A 16,653-nucleotide genomic window follows, 5' to 3' on the forward strand; every position below is an offset into this window, starting at 1 on the left:
CTTATTGTTTAAGAAGCTCCAACACAACAACTCAGTGACTTGACCTACACTGTTTATTTTATTAAATATTTATCGAAATTATTGTTTTTAAAAATGACTTATTTAAATCTTACGTTTGGTTATCAATTTTTTTGAGCTTGTTGCACGGTTGGAAAATAAAAAAAAATAAAAATATTTACCTGAGCAGCTCCTTAAATATTTAATCTCAAAGCCGATTTAAACTGTTACTACATTTTTTAATTAAAGTATATAGCTTGCTTGGTAAAACATGCGAGAGGATTATTATTCAAAAGCGCTAGGACTTTTTTTACGACGCTCTTAAACAGTTTTATAAAGATTCAGCTTTGGTAAACGCTGAGAAATTTGAAGATACCGCAGTTATTTCATCTAAGTAGCAAGTAAACTGATAAATATCTCTGTTTAGTTGCAGTGGTTGTGTAGGCTATACTTTAATATACAGTTCAGATTATGACGGCAGAAATCACCAACTGCAGAAAATGCGCCAATCGCTGCAATCTTTCCCACTTGTTAAACCACGCCATGTTAAACATTTGGAATTCGCCCTTTTTCCCGATCCTATTGAACCACAGTGGGCAACTGTCAGATTAGCTGCGGGCTGTTTGCATGCGGTTTTAGGAATCTGTTAAAAACTAAGCTTGGCGTGTCCAAACACAAAGAACTGGCCCCACATTGCGCAGCAGTTTGTTTACTTGCTTGTCCACGGTCTTTATGTATTTATGGACCACAACGTTTTAATCTTCCAGGTCATTTATAACCCATATAATTTGCCGGTCTTGTTAGTGCAAAAAATATAGTTGTGATATATTACATGCAAGATTTCGTGCAGTAAACGTTTTTCTGTGATAAGACACCAGAAAACAAAATTCCTATGTTGACTTGCAGAACACATAAGCTTTCTATGACAGACACTACATATTATATGATCTCTATGAATAGACCGCACTCATATTATAGTTTTGCAAAAATTAAGCAAGTAGAAAGATAACAGCAAAAAAAGTGTGTCTTAATGCAAAAGTAATGGGGCACGATGCGCTTAAACATGCCAAAAATGTGATATTTTTCTACAAAATTCCGGCTTTGTCGACTCAACGGCTTTCAATTTATGATGAAATCCTGTTTTAAAGACAATTTAAGTTGACTATATCAAAGGTTATGACTTTATTGTTTTTGCCTTATCCGTAAATTAAAACTATTGCTTTTTGATTTCTAGCTTTGGTACTTTCGTTGAAATGAAGCTACTATCGCTCTAATGTATATTTAATAATTATGTCATAACAGATTCTTGCATATTTTTTTGGCCACCAACCCCTAAAAAATTATTTTTGATTTTCGTGGAGCAGTGTCATGATAAATGTTTTTTTAATGATGACGTCATAAAAAAGTGGACATAAGAAACCCGCATTAAGTCGTACAAATATGAAACCGAATTAATTTGAAACTTATAAAGTAAGATTTTAATTAGGCCTTTATAGACCCACAAAAACTACTCTAAACCCTCGAGGGGTACATGCACCCCCAGAACCACTGTATTATAAAATATCGAAGTATTTATCCCTCAAAGATAGGACAGTAGGCTATCAATTATAGAATCTGGAACATTGGAAAGCACGTTTTGCTGACGTATGCAATTTTGCTGAAGCGTATGTTAACAAGTGGATCTCTAACCTCAAAAACATGCGCAAGGTCTAAGTCTAGCTTATGCTGAAAATAGTCTATAAAGTTAAAATCATCGAAAGATCCAAAATTGATAAACGGATTCCATCTCTTTGAATAAAACGAGACTGTGCTTTTTTTTACTTTTTTGTTTACATTAAAAATATTGGTTGTCGCAGTGGTTTTCAAAAGTTTTTCCTTACAACGGAGAAGTTTGTTTGGACTTGTAATTTCATTGATTTGTTTGTTTGTAACAAAACGTCAAAATCGAATCGCTCGTTTTCACTCTTCTTATCGTTTCGACTGGTCTAAAAGCTTTACAATTTTGGCTATTTCACCTTGAAAAGATCGGCAAACTAGTTTTACTAGCGGCAAAATATTTAAAAGCGTTAACCGTTAGGTGCTGCTAACGAGCAAAAAAAATGTTGAAAAGGACTAAATCACTGTTTAGTCTAAGAATGCAGCGGTGGGTTGAACGGTACTGGGCGTTTTACATATTTTACCAGATAGACAATAACACCGCGTTAAAAACTTTGTTTTTGCTAAAACTTTTAATAACCACTGGTTTTTAAACGCACGTATTTGCGAAATACTTGAAACGTAAATATTTCGCATTGTAAAATAGAACACCGAACAAAATGTTGTTATATCCTTTCATACCGTGATTAATTGACGTTGACATACTGGTGTGCAAAACGCCTATGTCGCTACTATTTAAACATTTGAAATCACGTTTATGGAAATAATGTCGTTTACAGGAACGCGAAAAGCTAAAATGTCCAACCTCCAACCTTAATGCTCCCAAAGGTAAAATCTTACTAAATTTGTGAAGAACCGGTAACAAGTGTCCTGTGTAATAATAGTAAAACCACCAGAGCAGATACGAAACTAACACAAATTGATACTACTGTACTAAAAGCTTACAACACAAAAAATCCTACTGGCGTTGTAATAACCTTAAACCCAATTTATTTTTTTGTTTTCTTTTATTTCTTGTTTCCAAGTTGCACAAAAAAATGAAACTAAACTGAAAAACTGCGTTGGCTTAGAACATTTAAAAATAATACTGCCGTTGTAATAACTTTAAACCCAACATGTGGGACTGCATTAGGCATCGTCTTTCTGCATTTTCAACAACAAATGTTACAGAGGGAAAATGTCGTATATAGGCGAACAGTAGGCCTAATAACTAACTAATAATTGATTAGATCGCGCGTTAGGGGGAAGCATGTTGACGGGATAATTTGGTTATGGCCAGATGAAACGTCACGTATTATTAATAACACCTTATGTGAAGCCACATGTGTGGATTTATTACTGTTGTTTACAAGTTAGGTTGAACTGACATAAGTGACTTGGGCAAGTTTCAGGGTGTTTCATTAAAAAAGGATCCAAGTTTCGCGCGTCGGTAACGGAAGTGCAGATAGTTTAGCAAACGATAAAAAGAAAGATTTGTCAGAGAAAAATGTGGTTTTGTAAAAAGTCGAAACTGGAGTTAAAATAATGAAAATCCCAAAAAGTGTGACGTCATGTTGTATGTGACGTCAAAAATGCATTGTATGGCGTCATCATTGGATCGTGGCGTTAAGCAATAAAATGAAGAAGTACAACAAATTACAAACAAGCAGCTTAAAGTTGAAATATTCTACTTACCACATTGCATTATCAAGTTAAGTTGAAATTACCTGAGACGTAATCCTCGTTAAATTATAGTTAACAACAAAAAAGCAAGCAAACTGTATTACATGAAAAATTGAAATAAATATCCCAATTTTGATGGCAAGCGAAACCATATCACTTTAATCCCTGTCATTTGACTCAATGTCCAAAACAAAATTTGTCCAGCATGAGTACCGGTATATTATATTATTTAGAAACTTTTATTTATTAACCAGTTAAACTAGAGTTTGATGTTTAGCTTCAAAAAGGGGGGCAACACAAGTGCTGGGATCCTATGCATGTAAGGCACCGTGGTTTCAACCAATACAAAATCAATGTGGATTTAGGCTACTTTTACTAGTTTTATTTTTTGCCTTCTCCCATTTACCCTATAGAAAAATGAATTTTAATTTACAGCCGGTTAGAAAGTACTGGTGTAAAAGATCATGGGTAAAACGAGGGATGTCCAATATTATCGGAAATGTTCGTCGGATGCAAAATTAAGCTAAATTTGGATTAAATTTACTAAACGACAAGTTCATAAAGCCCAGCATAAATTTTGATAAACGTTTCTTTTATCTTTTTTCGTTTAACAATAATTATCCTACGTTAAATAATGTCAATGCAAAATTTTACACCCGGCCAGCCATCTCCAATCTTTACAACAGTCCTTAAAGTTATCTTGCCCTTTATAAACAATTTGGTCACCCCTGGACTGGTATAGGCTTAAGCAAAAGGGCAGTCGCAATAATGTGCATTCACATGCGTAAATATTTGCCGGCAGAAATGAAATTGTGCTTCTATTCATTTCGCATGCACACCCAGGTGTATTTACTGCAGTAATTTGCACTAATATGCTAACTTTGCAAAGCCGGTCGATGTTTACTTGAAGAGCGGTTAATGTTTTACCGAATATAGGCCCGTTGCTAAATAAAGCTTGATGAGAAAATCGTGTAATCAGCACTTGATTGAACTGCATTACACACATATGGAGCTCTGTAAAAGGTCATCAAAGTAATTGCTATCCCATAGAAGAGACTTAAAAACAACGAAATAAATGGCTCTTATTTTACAAACAGTATTTATTCATTTTGCCATTTTTACTTTGAATTTTACGTTTTTGTAACCATATTAGTAGCATAATCAAAGTATTCTTTCGAATAACAAAATCTGCCTGAATCCGAATGGTGAAAACAAACGATTCTGGTTGCACATCAATGATAAAGATTAAACTAAGTACAGAACTTAGTAAACCGAAAATCAGTTTGTTTGTATGTAATAAAAGAACATTCATTCGAATTAAGATACTGATGATGCTGTATAGCGAAATATATTTATCTTTTCATTACATACAAACAAACTGATTTTCGGTTTACTAAGTTCTGTACTTAGTTTAATATTTATCATATTAGTAGCATCTTTAATTTTGGTGCAAGTTGTCTTTTGTATAAGGCTACTAAGTAGGCCTACAGGTTCAATTGATTAACAAGTAACCTACAACATGTTTTGTAGTTTTAAAGATTTTTAATAAAGAACCGCCATGCTTAAGTCGTGGATTATTGATATTTAAACTTGCAATTTTATCAACATTAAAACCCCTGGACAAAAGTTTTCTTAGGTTTTAAGAAAAATGTTAATACTAGAAATTATAGTTTTCTGTAGCTTACCCTCAGTCAAAATATAAAAAGTATGAGCGTTCTGTCTTACATAAGCAGTGATGCCTTTTATGAACTGACGACTTTATTACCTACAACTAGATACGGTTGATTAGATTAAACACTTACAAGAAAAATGGTCACTTTAAAAATTTGGATTATGTAAAGTTTACCCCTAGACCTGATTGCATTCTAGCGCCTTCCCGCCAGAGATATTTTGCGTGGAATATCGCAGACTACGGAATTAACCAAAAAAAGTTGTTGTTTTTGGAGTATATATCGTCCTGTTTTGGCTTAGGATTTCAGCCGAAAAATAATTGGGCGTGAATCTTTGTCGGCCACAAATTATATAATTCAGTCAGTCCCCTAGAGGCCTAGAAAGATGTCTGTGTCGCCTTTAGCCTAGCGTTGGTGCGAATCAACTAGAAAACGCCCACCAAGCAAAGCCAAAAGCATGTGATCCAACCGTAACATGTGGGAACGACGGCAAAGAGAAAAAGACGTACAGCGCGCACAAGTTTTATTATCCCTTTTCCGCCTTGACTCAAGCAAGAGCAAAAAGTCAGCGACCGGCGAGCCGTTCTACTCCACTGCGCGCAAATACATGACGTAGTTCAGTCAACAGTTCGCCAGGAATGCAATGGTAGAGATAGGGAAAAAACACAGAGCCTATAGTGTAGGCGCCGTTACTCTGTGTGTTGCTTGTATACCGCGTTGTATAGTGCTGGTCGAATTTCAGCTTTACGCCTTTGCTTTCAAAGCAACTGTTTTTCAGAATGTTGAGCGTTCGTTTGAAGTTAAGTTGTTGCTGTCCTAGAAAAGACTATAGGGCTGGTGTTTTTGCTCTGAAGTCAGTTGTTGTTGTTCTAGAAATACGTGACTAGCCCATAGTTTTGCCTTAGCCAATTTGCAATCGCTCAGTTTGCAGTTAGCGGGTTACATCATAATTTGTGGTGTAAGTCGAGTGAAAAGGCTGCACTGTGCAACAGCCGCAGATGGTTTAACTTTGAAACGTTAAGCCGCTAAAATCCTGTTTTCAGATAGACAGATTATCGCATAATCGCGATAGACATGCTGACAATCTAAGCCTAAGCTGTTCAACATTCACCCAGGCTAGGATATCGTGTTTTCGGCCGATTGTAAGGGGATAAGTCTATCGCGGTGCGCAGTAAGATAGAAATAATGCATTTAGCATGTCAGTTGAGCCTCCAAGCTCAGATAGAATGCACGATATGTGATCTCTAAATCGCTTCTAGTGTATGGTAGTAACGATTAGCCAGAACCATGACACTAAGGTGTGGCTAAATGTTGCTAAAAATAGCCACAACGAATGCAGCTATCTGCTATAAATAAGACATCCAAGCTATTTTTAGTGGGCCTATTATTTTGAGGCCCTTCGATATAAAAATTAGCAATTATTTTTTGGCAAATTTAGATTGCAAATGCTAATAAGTTAAATCTGGTACGAAATGAGTGTAAAATACTTTTTGCCAAAATTTTAATTACAGTTTTAAAAGTTTCGAAATAATTTGCATTGTCGGAAAAATTTTAATATTCAACAAGAAATAGGCTCTGTGTGTATTTTTGGTTCAGATACTTTAAAAGTTAACTGAAAATGACCTTGTTGATTCACCAGGTATAAGTTTGCTTTAGGGCACAGCCCACAACAACAAACAGACATTTACTTTCGGCCTTGTTGATTTAAACAACCCTAATTTGAGTAGGACTGCCTCACCTAAGAGCTTAAAAAGTGTAAAGCAAGGGTTTAATTTTATTCAACAGGCTATCACTGTCTTGTTTAATTGGCAATAAATATTACTGTTACATGTTTTTATGTTAAATAAAATTGATAATCCAGTTTTAACATGTTGGAGTCAGGTCTGTGGAGTCGGTTTATTTTGCTAGATTCGGACTTGGGTCGTTTCAACCAACTCTGCAGCCCTGGTTTGAGTGCATATTATTTACCAACAAAAACAATTTATTTCAGTGCCGTGTAGAACTGAATTTTAACCAAGCTAGTTGGTTGTGTGTGATGTCTTTGAAGCCTGTGTTGCCGCACAAGACAGGGGATAATGCCTGCAGTAAAACGACTGGCGAAAATGCAAGTAGGTTTTGTTATCAGCTGTGAATTTGGCTCTTGGCGTATAGAGCATCTCTAAAGTTTGCTTAAATTTATTCAGTCTGTTTTTCAACTTATCGTACATTGGTGAAAATATCCTTTGGGATGACTCAAAACAATTGTTTTGCAATGTCAATTGAAGAACAGCGAATGCCAAAGAGTCATTTGATTTGATTTTTTGCATAATCACAAAGTACAGCATTTAAAAATATCTTTTATAGTAGTATGCCCAAAATAATATAGTGTTTGTTTTTGCAATATCATTTGATGCAGTACGTTGTCCGATAGTATTATTTATTTTAGTAAGTCAATATTAAAAGTCATTTAATTTATTTTTCACAAAATTATTGCTGTAAACTTATTAAAGATAACTTTATGTTATGTGCCAAAAAAATTCGCAATAATAATGAAAGACATACTATTAAATTAAGCCAAAAATTTCAGTGAAACAGAAAATATGCCCCATTTAACGAATATTCATAAATGCCAGGTTAAAGACATATATATATAATGTTTATTTTCCAGTGACTGGTGCCAGAGTGGATTCAGGGGGTCTGCAATCATCGACCCTGGCCCTTCCGAAGGGGTGCAAACCTCTGGCACACCAAGTGGCGGGCCACAGATATGGCCAGGGCAGACTCGGAATTGGTGAGATATATATTTTTTTGTTTTTACTTGTGCATAAAGCATTAAATAGTTATAAATCTATCTGTCTTCGTCACATTTTGCTACATGCAGTTTATACATTTATTAATATTTCAGTGATTTGAAAAGCTGTTTAACAATTTTTTGCGGAAAATTGTCAGACCCTACCCAATGGTTTAAGGTATAAATATTATGCATCTATTATCCATAAACATATCTTAAGGTCTTAAAAGAAGATTTACAAATTTATTTGTATAAAATTTAATTTTCCACTGCCTATTTTGTAATATTCAGTCTTTATTTTATTTACCTTAACACCAAACACCTGTCATTTTGCAGTAATAACCAGCCTAATATAGCAGGGCAGCCTAATAAGGCCTCAGCGTGGCACGCCATGTATTGGTAGTAATTTGCCGGGCAAACATTCAGTGCAGGAAGTGTTCATATGGGTCACGATGATGCGGTTAGATACTGGGCTGACTTTAATATACTGATACATGATACACACTATGGCAAAGACGCAGCCATGCTTTATGTGATTAACTATGTACTATTGACTATAGCATTATTATATATCACGATTTTTGTAATTGACAAATATGTATTGTTTAAAACAAAAATTGTTTTAATTCTATCAGGGTTTAGTAAACTCCTTTTTAATCAGACCCCTGTTGGAGCAGTATCAGCAAATTTTTTTTAATTGTGTGACCTATGGAACTTTCTGTTTTTGATTCATGAAATGTGAAACTGGAGATTCTAAATAGCCTTTGATCAAGGAGAAGGCACTAAAGTGTTTTTTTTCAATTAAAGTTATTATTATACATAATATTTTTAATTAGGCCTTCGTGTACCCCCTAAAACTAGTCCACAAACCCTAGTTTAAAAACCTCTGTACTAAATAATTTGCAGAATAGTTTTAGCTCAAAACTCGTAAAAATAGCAATCCAACTCTATTTTTTGCTGAACCTTGAAAAATTTCAAACAGACTATATTTTTTTTAATTTTTAGACAGGTGCTAACACATAAAAAATAATAAAATAAGTTTTTTATTTATGTTTTATACCTCAATTTAAAAAAAACTTAAAGGCTAACACTAAAAAAGCTAAACATTGAAAGCTAACACTTAATTTGTTTATATCCATAACCAAAAAAAAACAAAAAAACATTAAGTTTGTTTTTTATGTTTTATATTTCAATTTTACCCAACTAAGGAAACTTACACTTTACTGAACCTTGAATGAACCAAACTTATTGAATTGTAAATCAAACTTTATTTTTTTAATCTCAGGCATGTTACAACACATGGACGGGTCTATTTTGAAGCCAGTTCAGCCTCCCCCACGTGGACAATGTGAGGTTTCCTTCTACCAGAAAGTTTTTGACCCCAAATGTGAGGACCCCGTTTTGCTCACCCTTCAACCCTTCCTTGCAAAGTTTCTAGGAATGTGGAACGCACCGTCTCCTTTTACCGGTAATTTTATTTATTTTTGTATTATTGAAAATGTTTTCAGGCTACTGTTTTACATTTTGTAATAACTTTACTTGCAAAAAATAAATTTTATTAGAACTAACAAATTTTCAAATTACAATTTTATTCAAAAAAGAAAACTTAATTTTTATTGTTTCATTTTTACCTGTATTTTTTGTATAATTGAATATTTTGGGGCTACTTTTTTACACTTTGTAATAATTTCAATTGCAAAAAATAATTTTTACTAGACTCTATAAAGTATCTTATACAATTTATTCAAAGAAGAAAATTGAATTATAATTGTTTTACTTTTACATACATTTTGTCCCTAGTATATTAAAACATGTTACTAAAGCCATAATATTTTTCTGTAGATATATTCATATAACATAGGTCAATATGCTTTATTTCATACAATGCATTTATTTTCATACAATGCAATATTCCAATTTTATACAAAGCATTACTGTTCTTTATAAATATGGTGGTACATTTGTTATGAGTAGCATATTGTGGCCTCTTCATCATTAGTCAGCGCCATCATTTTGTTTATGTTTTTATTTCGGCAACTGCCCACAGGCTATTTTTATGACAAAATAATGACATCATTAAGTCATAAACTTTACAATTAGGTGTCAGAGCGATTAGTGACCTAAGCTTAGCACCTTTTCGACGTAGGTATATCTGGTAACTGGTTATTTTCTCAATAAGTTTTGGAAATTATTCGGTTCAGGCAAAGTGTATCTTTGGAATTGTGTGTAAGGTCATAATAATGCATTGTTAGGCACAATAATATGCATGATAATAAAACTTTGCATAATTGGCCAGCTAACATTAAGCATGATAGTTTATGCACACCCTTAATTAATTAAGCTTTTAATATAATACTCAAATTAAACATTACAATTTTTATTTTTCCCCAGTCACGGCATTGCAAACCATTTTATTTCATTTAAGAATTTCTTCTTTTTTTTTTTAAACTTGTTGAAATGGCAGACTTGAGCAAAAAAGTCATCTACTTTGGTATTATGAAATACATTTTTGAACTTTTTTGCTTCATTTGTCAGTTTTAATAAAATTCAAACTTTTTTTTTAAATGTACAAAATTGTTTTTTAACTGATTTTTTTTATTTTAAACTTTTTCAGATAAGTCCATTGGTTTGAATGTCTTAAAGAACAGAATTTATACCTAACCACCATAAAGAAACTAATAAAAACACAGTTAAAAACCAAAACTTAATTTTTGGGGACATACATGAAATTAAAAGACTAAAGAAAAAACTGAGAAATACTCAGTTTTAAAAAGGAAACATTTTTCAGACATGTACATAAAGTTAAAAGACCTAAAGAACAGAATTTATTCCCAATCGCTATAAAACAGCTTTAAAAAAATAATTCAACTTTTCCAGACATGTACATGAAACTAAAAGACCTAAAGAACAGGTTTTATACCCAACCGCTATAAAACAACTTATAAATTTTTCCAGACATGTACATGAAATTGGAAGATGCTTGTCGCCGCTTTCGTAATCCTTCGATCCTCGACATAAAGATCGGAAGGGTTTCGTACGACCCTGATGCTGATGAAGAGAAAAGGTCGATAGAAACCGCAAAATATCCTCCACTTCAGGACCTTGGCTTTCAACTGCTCGGAATGAGGGTAAATAAAATATTTGTATATATATTTTTTTTTTTTTTTTATAAAAAGTTAACAAGCAACGAAAATTTAAGTTTTAATTTTTAATTTACATTTTCTGTCGTTTTTTTATTATTTTTTTTGCTTTATTGGTTTAATTTTTTTGTCTGAAATTGCAAAAATAACCTACTGCAAGTTAAATATTTTATAGCCACACTGTCACAATTAGATCAATTAAATTCTTGGTACTCTGGAGAAGCAGTGGAAATATTTTACGCCGATTTTTTTAACCTAAATTGATGCTGAAGCTTTGGGTTTCAAAAATCCGAATGTTTGAATGTGAAAACATTGATTTCTCTTCAATTTCAAAATTCTAAAACAAATTTAATGCAATGCTAGCTGTGGTTAAATGTTAAACCAATGTCCTTAATACAAACCTGAAATAAGATAACGGGCTTTGTAAGGTTACAAATTAAAGTCTCGTTAATTGGTTCGGTTTTCTGTTCGTGTCAGTTTAACGAGGCCGCTTGAAAGGTGACAGCACTCTCGTGACAAAACTGCCACTTCGGCCAAATGCCATATTTTAACATTTAAACTCGTGACCTGACCTGAGTTGAGCAGCTCAACGCAAAATCGAAATGCTGCAATCGAAATATGATCAACCTTAAGACGTAGAATGAATATCGAAGCCTATACAGAAGTACATCTTTGTTAAAAATGTCAAGTTTGTTTGAAACGTTTCAATATATGCTACCTACTTCTGTATGCTTTGCCGGTCTGTCGTTTAGTCATTTAGTCACGTATTTTTTAGTCAGCGTGGTAAAATTGCTTTAAAATAAGCGTAGGTTCTTCTATTGGTAAATAAGAAGAAATGACACTAAAGTAAAAAATAATTGCGAAAAAACCTGGCGAATTAAAAAAAAAATAGCTTTAAAGCTAACTCGTAACTTCGGCTGTACAGGTTACCAAATCAAAAACGGTATAACAGAAACTAAAAAAACTTAAAACTATAGTTATAAAAGTTCGCTGCTAAACCTTGTTGGAAGTGTGATACCATTAAATCAACTTTCTACGTTTTGAATTAACCCACAATTACGTGACGTATCACACACAGTGATAAGGTGGATTTAAAGTTAATTCTGTTTGATATGAGTTCGCATTGTCTGTTAGTCATTAACTTTTTTGGAACTGATCAACGATTCGTTTTTTATTTTTATTTATAGTATTATATTTTTAGATTGAATAACATTGTCGCTCAAAGGGAAACTGAATTAACCATAGTTTGTTTTGTGATTAGCGTTTGTTTTTTTCACTTTCATTTTAAAGAGATACACGTTCAAGGTTAAATTGTTCGTTTATGTTCGATCCTTGAAAAATATGACTGGTCAAACTATTTACAGGGTTGCAACAAATTCTTTGAATATTTAAAATTCTTTAAATGTCTTTGAATTGATATGCATATTAAAAAGTCGTAATAAGAATATCAAAGCCCACACAGAAGTACGGAGCATTTCGAAACGTTCAAAATGCTCCCTACTTCTGTATGGGCTTTGATATTTTTATTACGTCTTACTACAACCTCCCACCATCATGCTCCAAAATATTAAAAAGTGTGTTTTTATTAAGTCTTTTGCTTGCAAGTTTATTTAATTGGCCTCATAGTTGTATTTTGGTAAGCCGCACGAAAAAATAAAAAAAAAAGGTAAAAAATACGTCGTTTTATAATTTAAAATATTTTTCTTCTTGCCCACTGGCAACGTTTCAATAAACACCGGTTAAGAAGGGCTAAATTAGTAGCAAAAACACCGGTAAATGAGAAAATACGTTGTATTTTGCAGATATCTGGCCCCTCAGCAAACGAAGCGATCTTCTACGACAAGAAATATGGACGATCGTTGACCAAAGAGAGGATTTTTGAAGGTGGGCTTTTCGTAAATTAAAAAATAATTATTTGAGGATTGCAGCTAAATTTTCCGTTTACACCACGTTACTTAATCGTTCAATACCAACTTGGTAAAGTATGTAATTCCTTGAACAAACATGATGCTGTTGTACCGAGCTTTCAATTTTGAGGGTTCGTGTAGTTGTACTTATCTACAAAGATATATGCTTCTAAAAAGGACGTACCTTTCTAATTTTACTTCGGGTTTTTGACTTTGTGAATTTTTGTTGAAGCATTATGTTCACTTTTTATCCTTTTAAAATTGTGGTTCATTGTTAAAACAGTCTCAGCTTTTTAACATAAATTTGTTTTAATGCATAGTAATTTCGTTTTTTTAACCCTAAAATTAGCTTAAACGAAGCAAAAAATGCTTCAAAATTAAGTTATTTTATTTTGCTACAAAAAGCTTAACTGTAGCTTTATAACGAGTTTTAGAGCCAAAAAGAGTAGATCGACATTAACTTGATTAAGACGTCTCGATACGAGCTTATATCGTTAACACTTAATCTTATAACGCTACTAACTTGAAAACATTAACTGAAGATGATACAAGCTCGTATCGAAACGTCTTAATCAAGATCATGTTGATTTACTCGACCTTTTTGGCTTTGCAATTTATTACCAAGCTACGCTACAGATCCGTGTTTGTACCAAAGCTAAGAAGTCTTTTAACAAAAACGATGTTTTCCAGTATATTTTCAATTAAATCGAGCCAACGCTGAAATACGCGCACAGGTTGATTTATTGCAATCACGCCATACATTACGCCTATTTATCCAACGCAAGACCAACCCGGCCCAACAATGGATTTCCAGCGAAGTCAAATACACGCAAACCGATTTAAGTCAAGGCATTCTAAAAGCTCTGGGTCCCGAACCCCAGCAAACGCATTCAGAGCGGACCTCGGCTTATTTGCACTGACAATATTTGGATTGAAAGCAACTGTCTGTGTGCTGCTAGATCATAAAAGCCCGAGCCCCATCGCCTATTGACTTGCCCAAGTGTTGAAACATCGCTAGCATTGCCCAGAAAACTTGACTGCGTTTAAAGATGGTTTGGTTGCCTAAGGCAGGTACCACGTTAAAAAAAACAGACTGGGATTTTGGTGTATATTTTTAAAAACGAGACAAACTTTTAAAACAAAATTCTATTAAAGAAACGCTTTGGCACCATAAATATATTAAGACTTAATTTCAGATAATTTCTAAGCGGATCTGCGTTAAATTGAAAAACCACTGTCGTACACTTTGCAGAAATGTTAAAAAATTAAATTTCGTTGAGAGTGCATCAAGTAAGCCATTTAGCTAAAATAAGATTAAAAATACTTTTATGTAGGATAACCTAAGCTAAAAACATTGGGTAGCACTTGCCCAAGGTTTCACCACTGGCTCAGAATCGTAGTTGAAATACCTACCTTTGAAGTAAGTTATTTGGCCTTTCAGGAAACAGAATGGCACACCTTGCCGTTTATTGTGCCTGTAAATTCAAGTCCCATTGTGCCACGATCCTATGAGAAAACATTTCTGCCGTTTGTCAAAGCATCAAATGTTACAAAGCAACAAAACCTAGAAAAAGTTTTTTTTTGAAGTAGAAAAATCTATAATAACATAGTATTAAAATGTGTTTGTGTGTGTGTGTGACTGTTTGTGTGTGTGTGTGTGTTTGGTTGTGTGTCTGTGTGTGTGTGTGTGTGTGTGTGTGTGTGCACGTTTGTTGGCCTTACAAAAGCAAAATATACTCTAGAACTAAGAAAATAGGATTGCTTTGTAAACATGCGCATTGTGTGTATATACCTTGGTCCCAAAAACAATAACTGTTGAACTAAAAATATTTTCTTTTCTCGGTAAGCTTGCTTATATTATGCGTCTGTTTCACTTGTATAAATACGCTGATCTTATCAGAGAAACACAACGGTTGCCAAGGGCACGTATTTGTTAAGGTGTGTGTTTGTGTGTCTGTCTGTGTGTACACAAGGATGCACAACTCAATTTAAGGGGCGAATCGATAAGTCAATTTATCTAAAGCATTTGTCTGTGTTACAAGGGTAATGTTTAATTTATACCCGGAATTCTAATCAACGCCCTATTCAAGTCTGTCCTTTATACAACCTCTTAACGTAATTAAGAAAGGCTGCCTTACAAACGACAGTTTAATCACCAAACAAACCGGTGCTTTTTACCCTTTTTAAGCGTCGTTATCCCCTTTTTTAAAAGTATAAAGTTGTTTAATAATGAATAAAAACACTATGTTGGTCATATAATTTGCAATAAAGTGAAAATACAAAATCTTTAGTGTCGCAAGGTTTATTTCATAATTGATCTAATGCCAAAATATCTCGATAAAGACGTTTCGTTACGCACTCCTATCGTCATAAGTTAATTATTATAGGCATCATTAGAGATCCGTACATAGCTTCTTTGTTTATCTCATGTATATATGAGCACAGCATGTATTTCGTCGCAATGAAAACATTGCTCTTTATTTTCAAACCATAAAGTATTTCACAGCATATTTTATATTCTTTATACATGTGCGTTTTGTAGCCAATTGATGCTTAGTCGTATGCTGTTAATTGAAAGGTCCACGGCTTAGCGCTGCAGACTTGGATTTCAGCAGGAAATGGTATTTCAATATAGATCCACCCACGTAACGCACAGAGCCATACTATGCAGCATAAGCCATGGCAGACACAAACATATCTTTCGTTGTAGCGTAAAGACTGGAGGTTGTAAAAAGGTGTTGAATGAACATCGAATTTAATTTCATTCATTTTTAACTTCCGATGTTGAGATTTATTTAGGATTTATTCAAAACGTTCAAGATGATACCTACTTCTGTATGAGCTTTAATATTCATTCTACGTCTAACTACAAACTCCAGCCATTATCGTAAGATTTATTCGAAACATTCAAAATGCCACCTACTTCTGTCTTTGATATTGACGTTAAAAATAAATACTTTTTTAATTGAAACGTTTACAAAATGCTACTCTAATTTGCTCAAATTTACAAACACGTTTTCTAGAAAAACATCGCTATTGCTTAAAAAGGCTCAAATTTGTGTTTTTGTATTTATTTTGTTGTAATTTTTTTTTATTGATTTATTTTCATTCTTCAGGTTTCAACCTCTTCTTTTCTGGCAACGAGGCTTGGAAGAAATACATCGTTAAGGCTTTCGTTCAACGTTTAGAGATGATTCTTGGCTGGTTCGAATCCCAAGACAGGTAAGTGTTTCTGTTGAATGTGGTTCACAATGTTGGTAAACTATATTCTTACTGGTATTCGCAGCCTAGCGATTCTAATTAGAATTTAAATCCTATTTGAAAATATATTTAACGCGTTGAATCAATTTTCAGTCGAAATTAAAATGTGAAAATCTTTAAAATGTGAAAAATCTTACAGACGTTTTAGTCTCTGCCTTTACTCAACACGCATGAAATTCAGTCAACAATTTTAAAAGAACTTCTTTTTGAAAAAAACGTTAACTTAAAAAATTTAAAATGATTAAATAAACTTAAAAAACCGAAAGTGCAGAGCGATTAACTTGAATCATATAAAACTTTTTGGCGAGTAAAATGCAGTCAAAATTTAATTCAGTGAAAAACAATGCGGACGTCAATTAATCTGACTTTACCTTGAGAAAAATGCATAGAAATCAGACAAAATTAAGATATATTTTTTTAACTTAAAAAAATTCAATTAAAAAACACTCAAAAAATTAAAAAAATACTTTAAATATTTTTATGACATCTGTAATTTCACTAAGTAAGCTTCACAATTGAATGTTAAGCCGACTTTCTGCGAAGTTATTTTACGATGTTTTTTATCACCCCTTCTTACCGTACTTTACCGG

General features: G+C 33.3%; 1 protein-coding gene across 1 annotated transcript in view; it reads left to right on the plus strand.

Annotated features, from left to right (window-relative positions):
• Positions 1-6,372: 6,372 nt before the first annotated feature.
• The window catches only part of LOC146134621 (uncharacterized), a 40,418-nt gene continuing 30,137 nt past the window's right edge, over positions 6,373-16,653 (plus strand). Inside the window, exons 1-6 of the mRNA XM_083397106.1 lie at positions 6,373-7,093; positions 7,633-7,755; positions 9,041-9,223; positions 10,711-10,883; positions 12,698-12,779; positions 15,919-16,024. Of these exons, the coding sequence (XP_083253232.1) occupies positions 7,021-7,093; positions 7,633-7,755; positions 9,041-9,223; positions 10,711-10,883; positions 12,698-12,779; positions 15,919-16,024 (740 nt within the window). The 5' untranslated portion in view covers positions 6,373-7,020. The remainder of the gene's footprint in view (positions 7,094-7,632; positions 7,756-9,040; positions 9,224-10,710; positions 10,884-12,697; positions 12,780-15,918; positions 16,025-16,653) is intronic.

This window comes from Ascidiella aspersa, chromosome 9 (genome assembly GCF_963924565.1).
Source record: "Ascidiella aspersa chromosome 9, kaAscAspe10.2, whole genome shotgun sequence".
Taxonomy (NCBI): Eukaryota; Metazoa; Chordata; class Ascidiacea; order Phlebobranchia; family Ascidiidae; genus Ascidiella; species Ascidiella aspersa.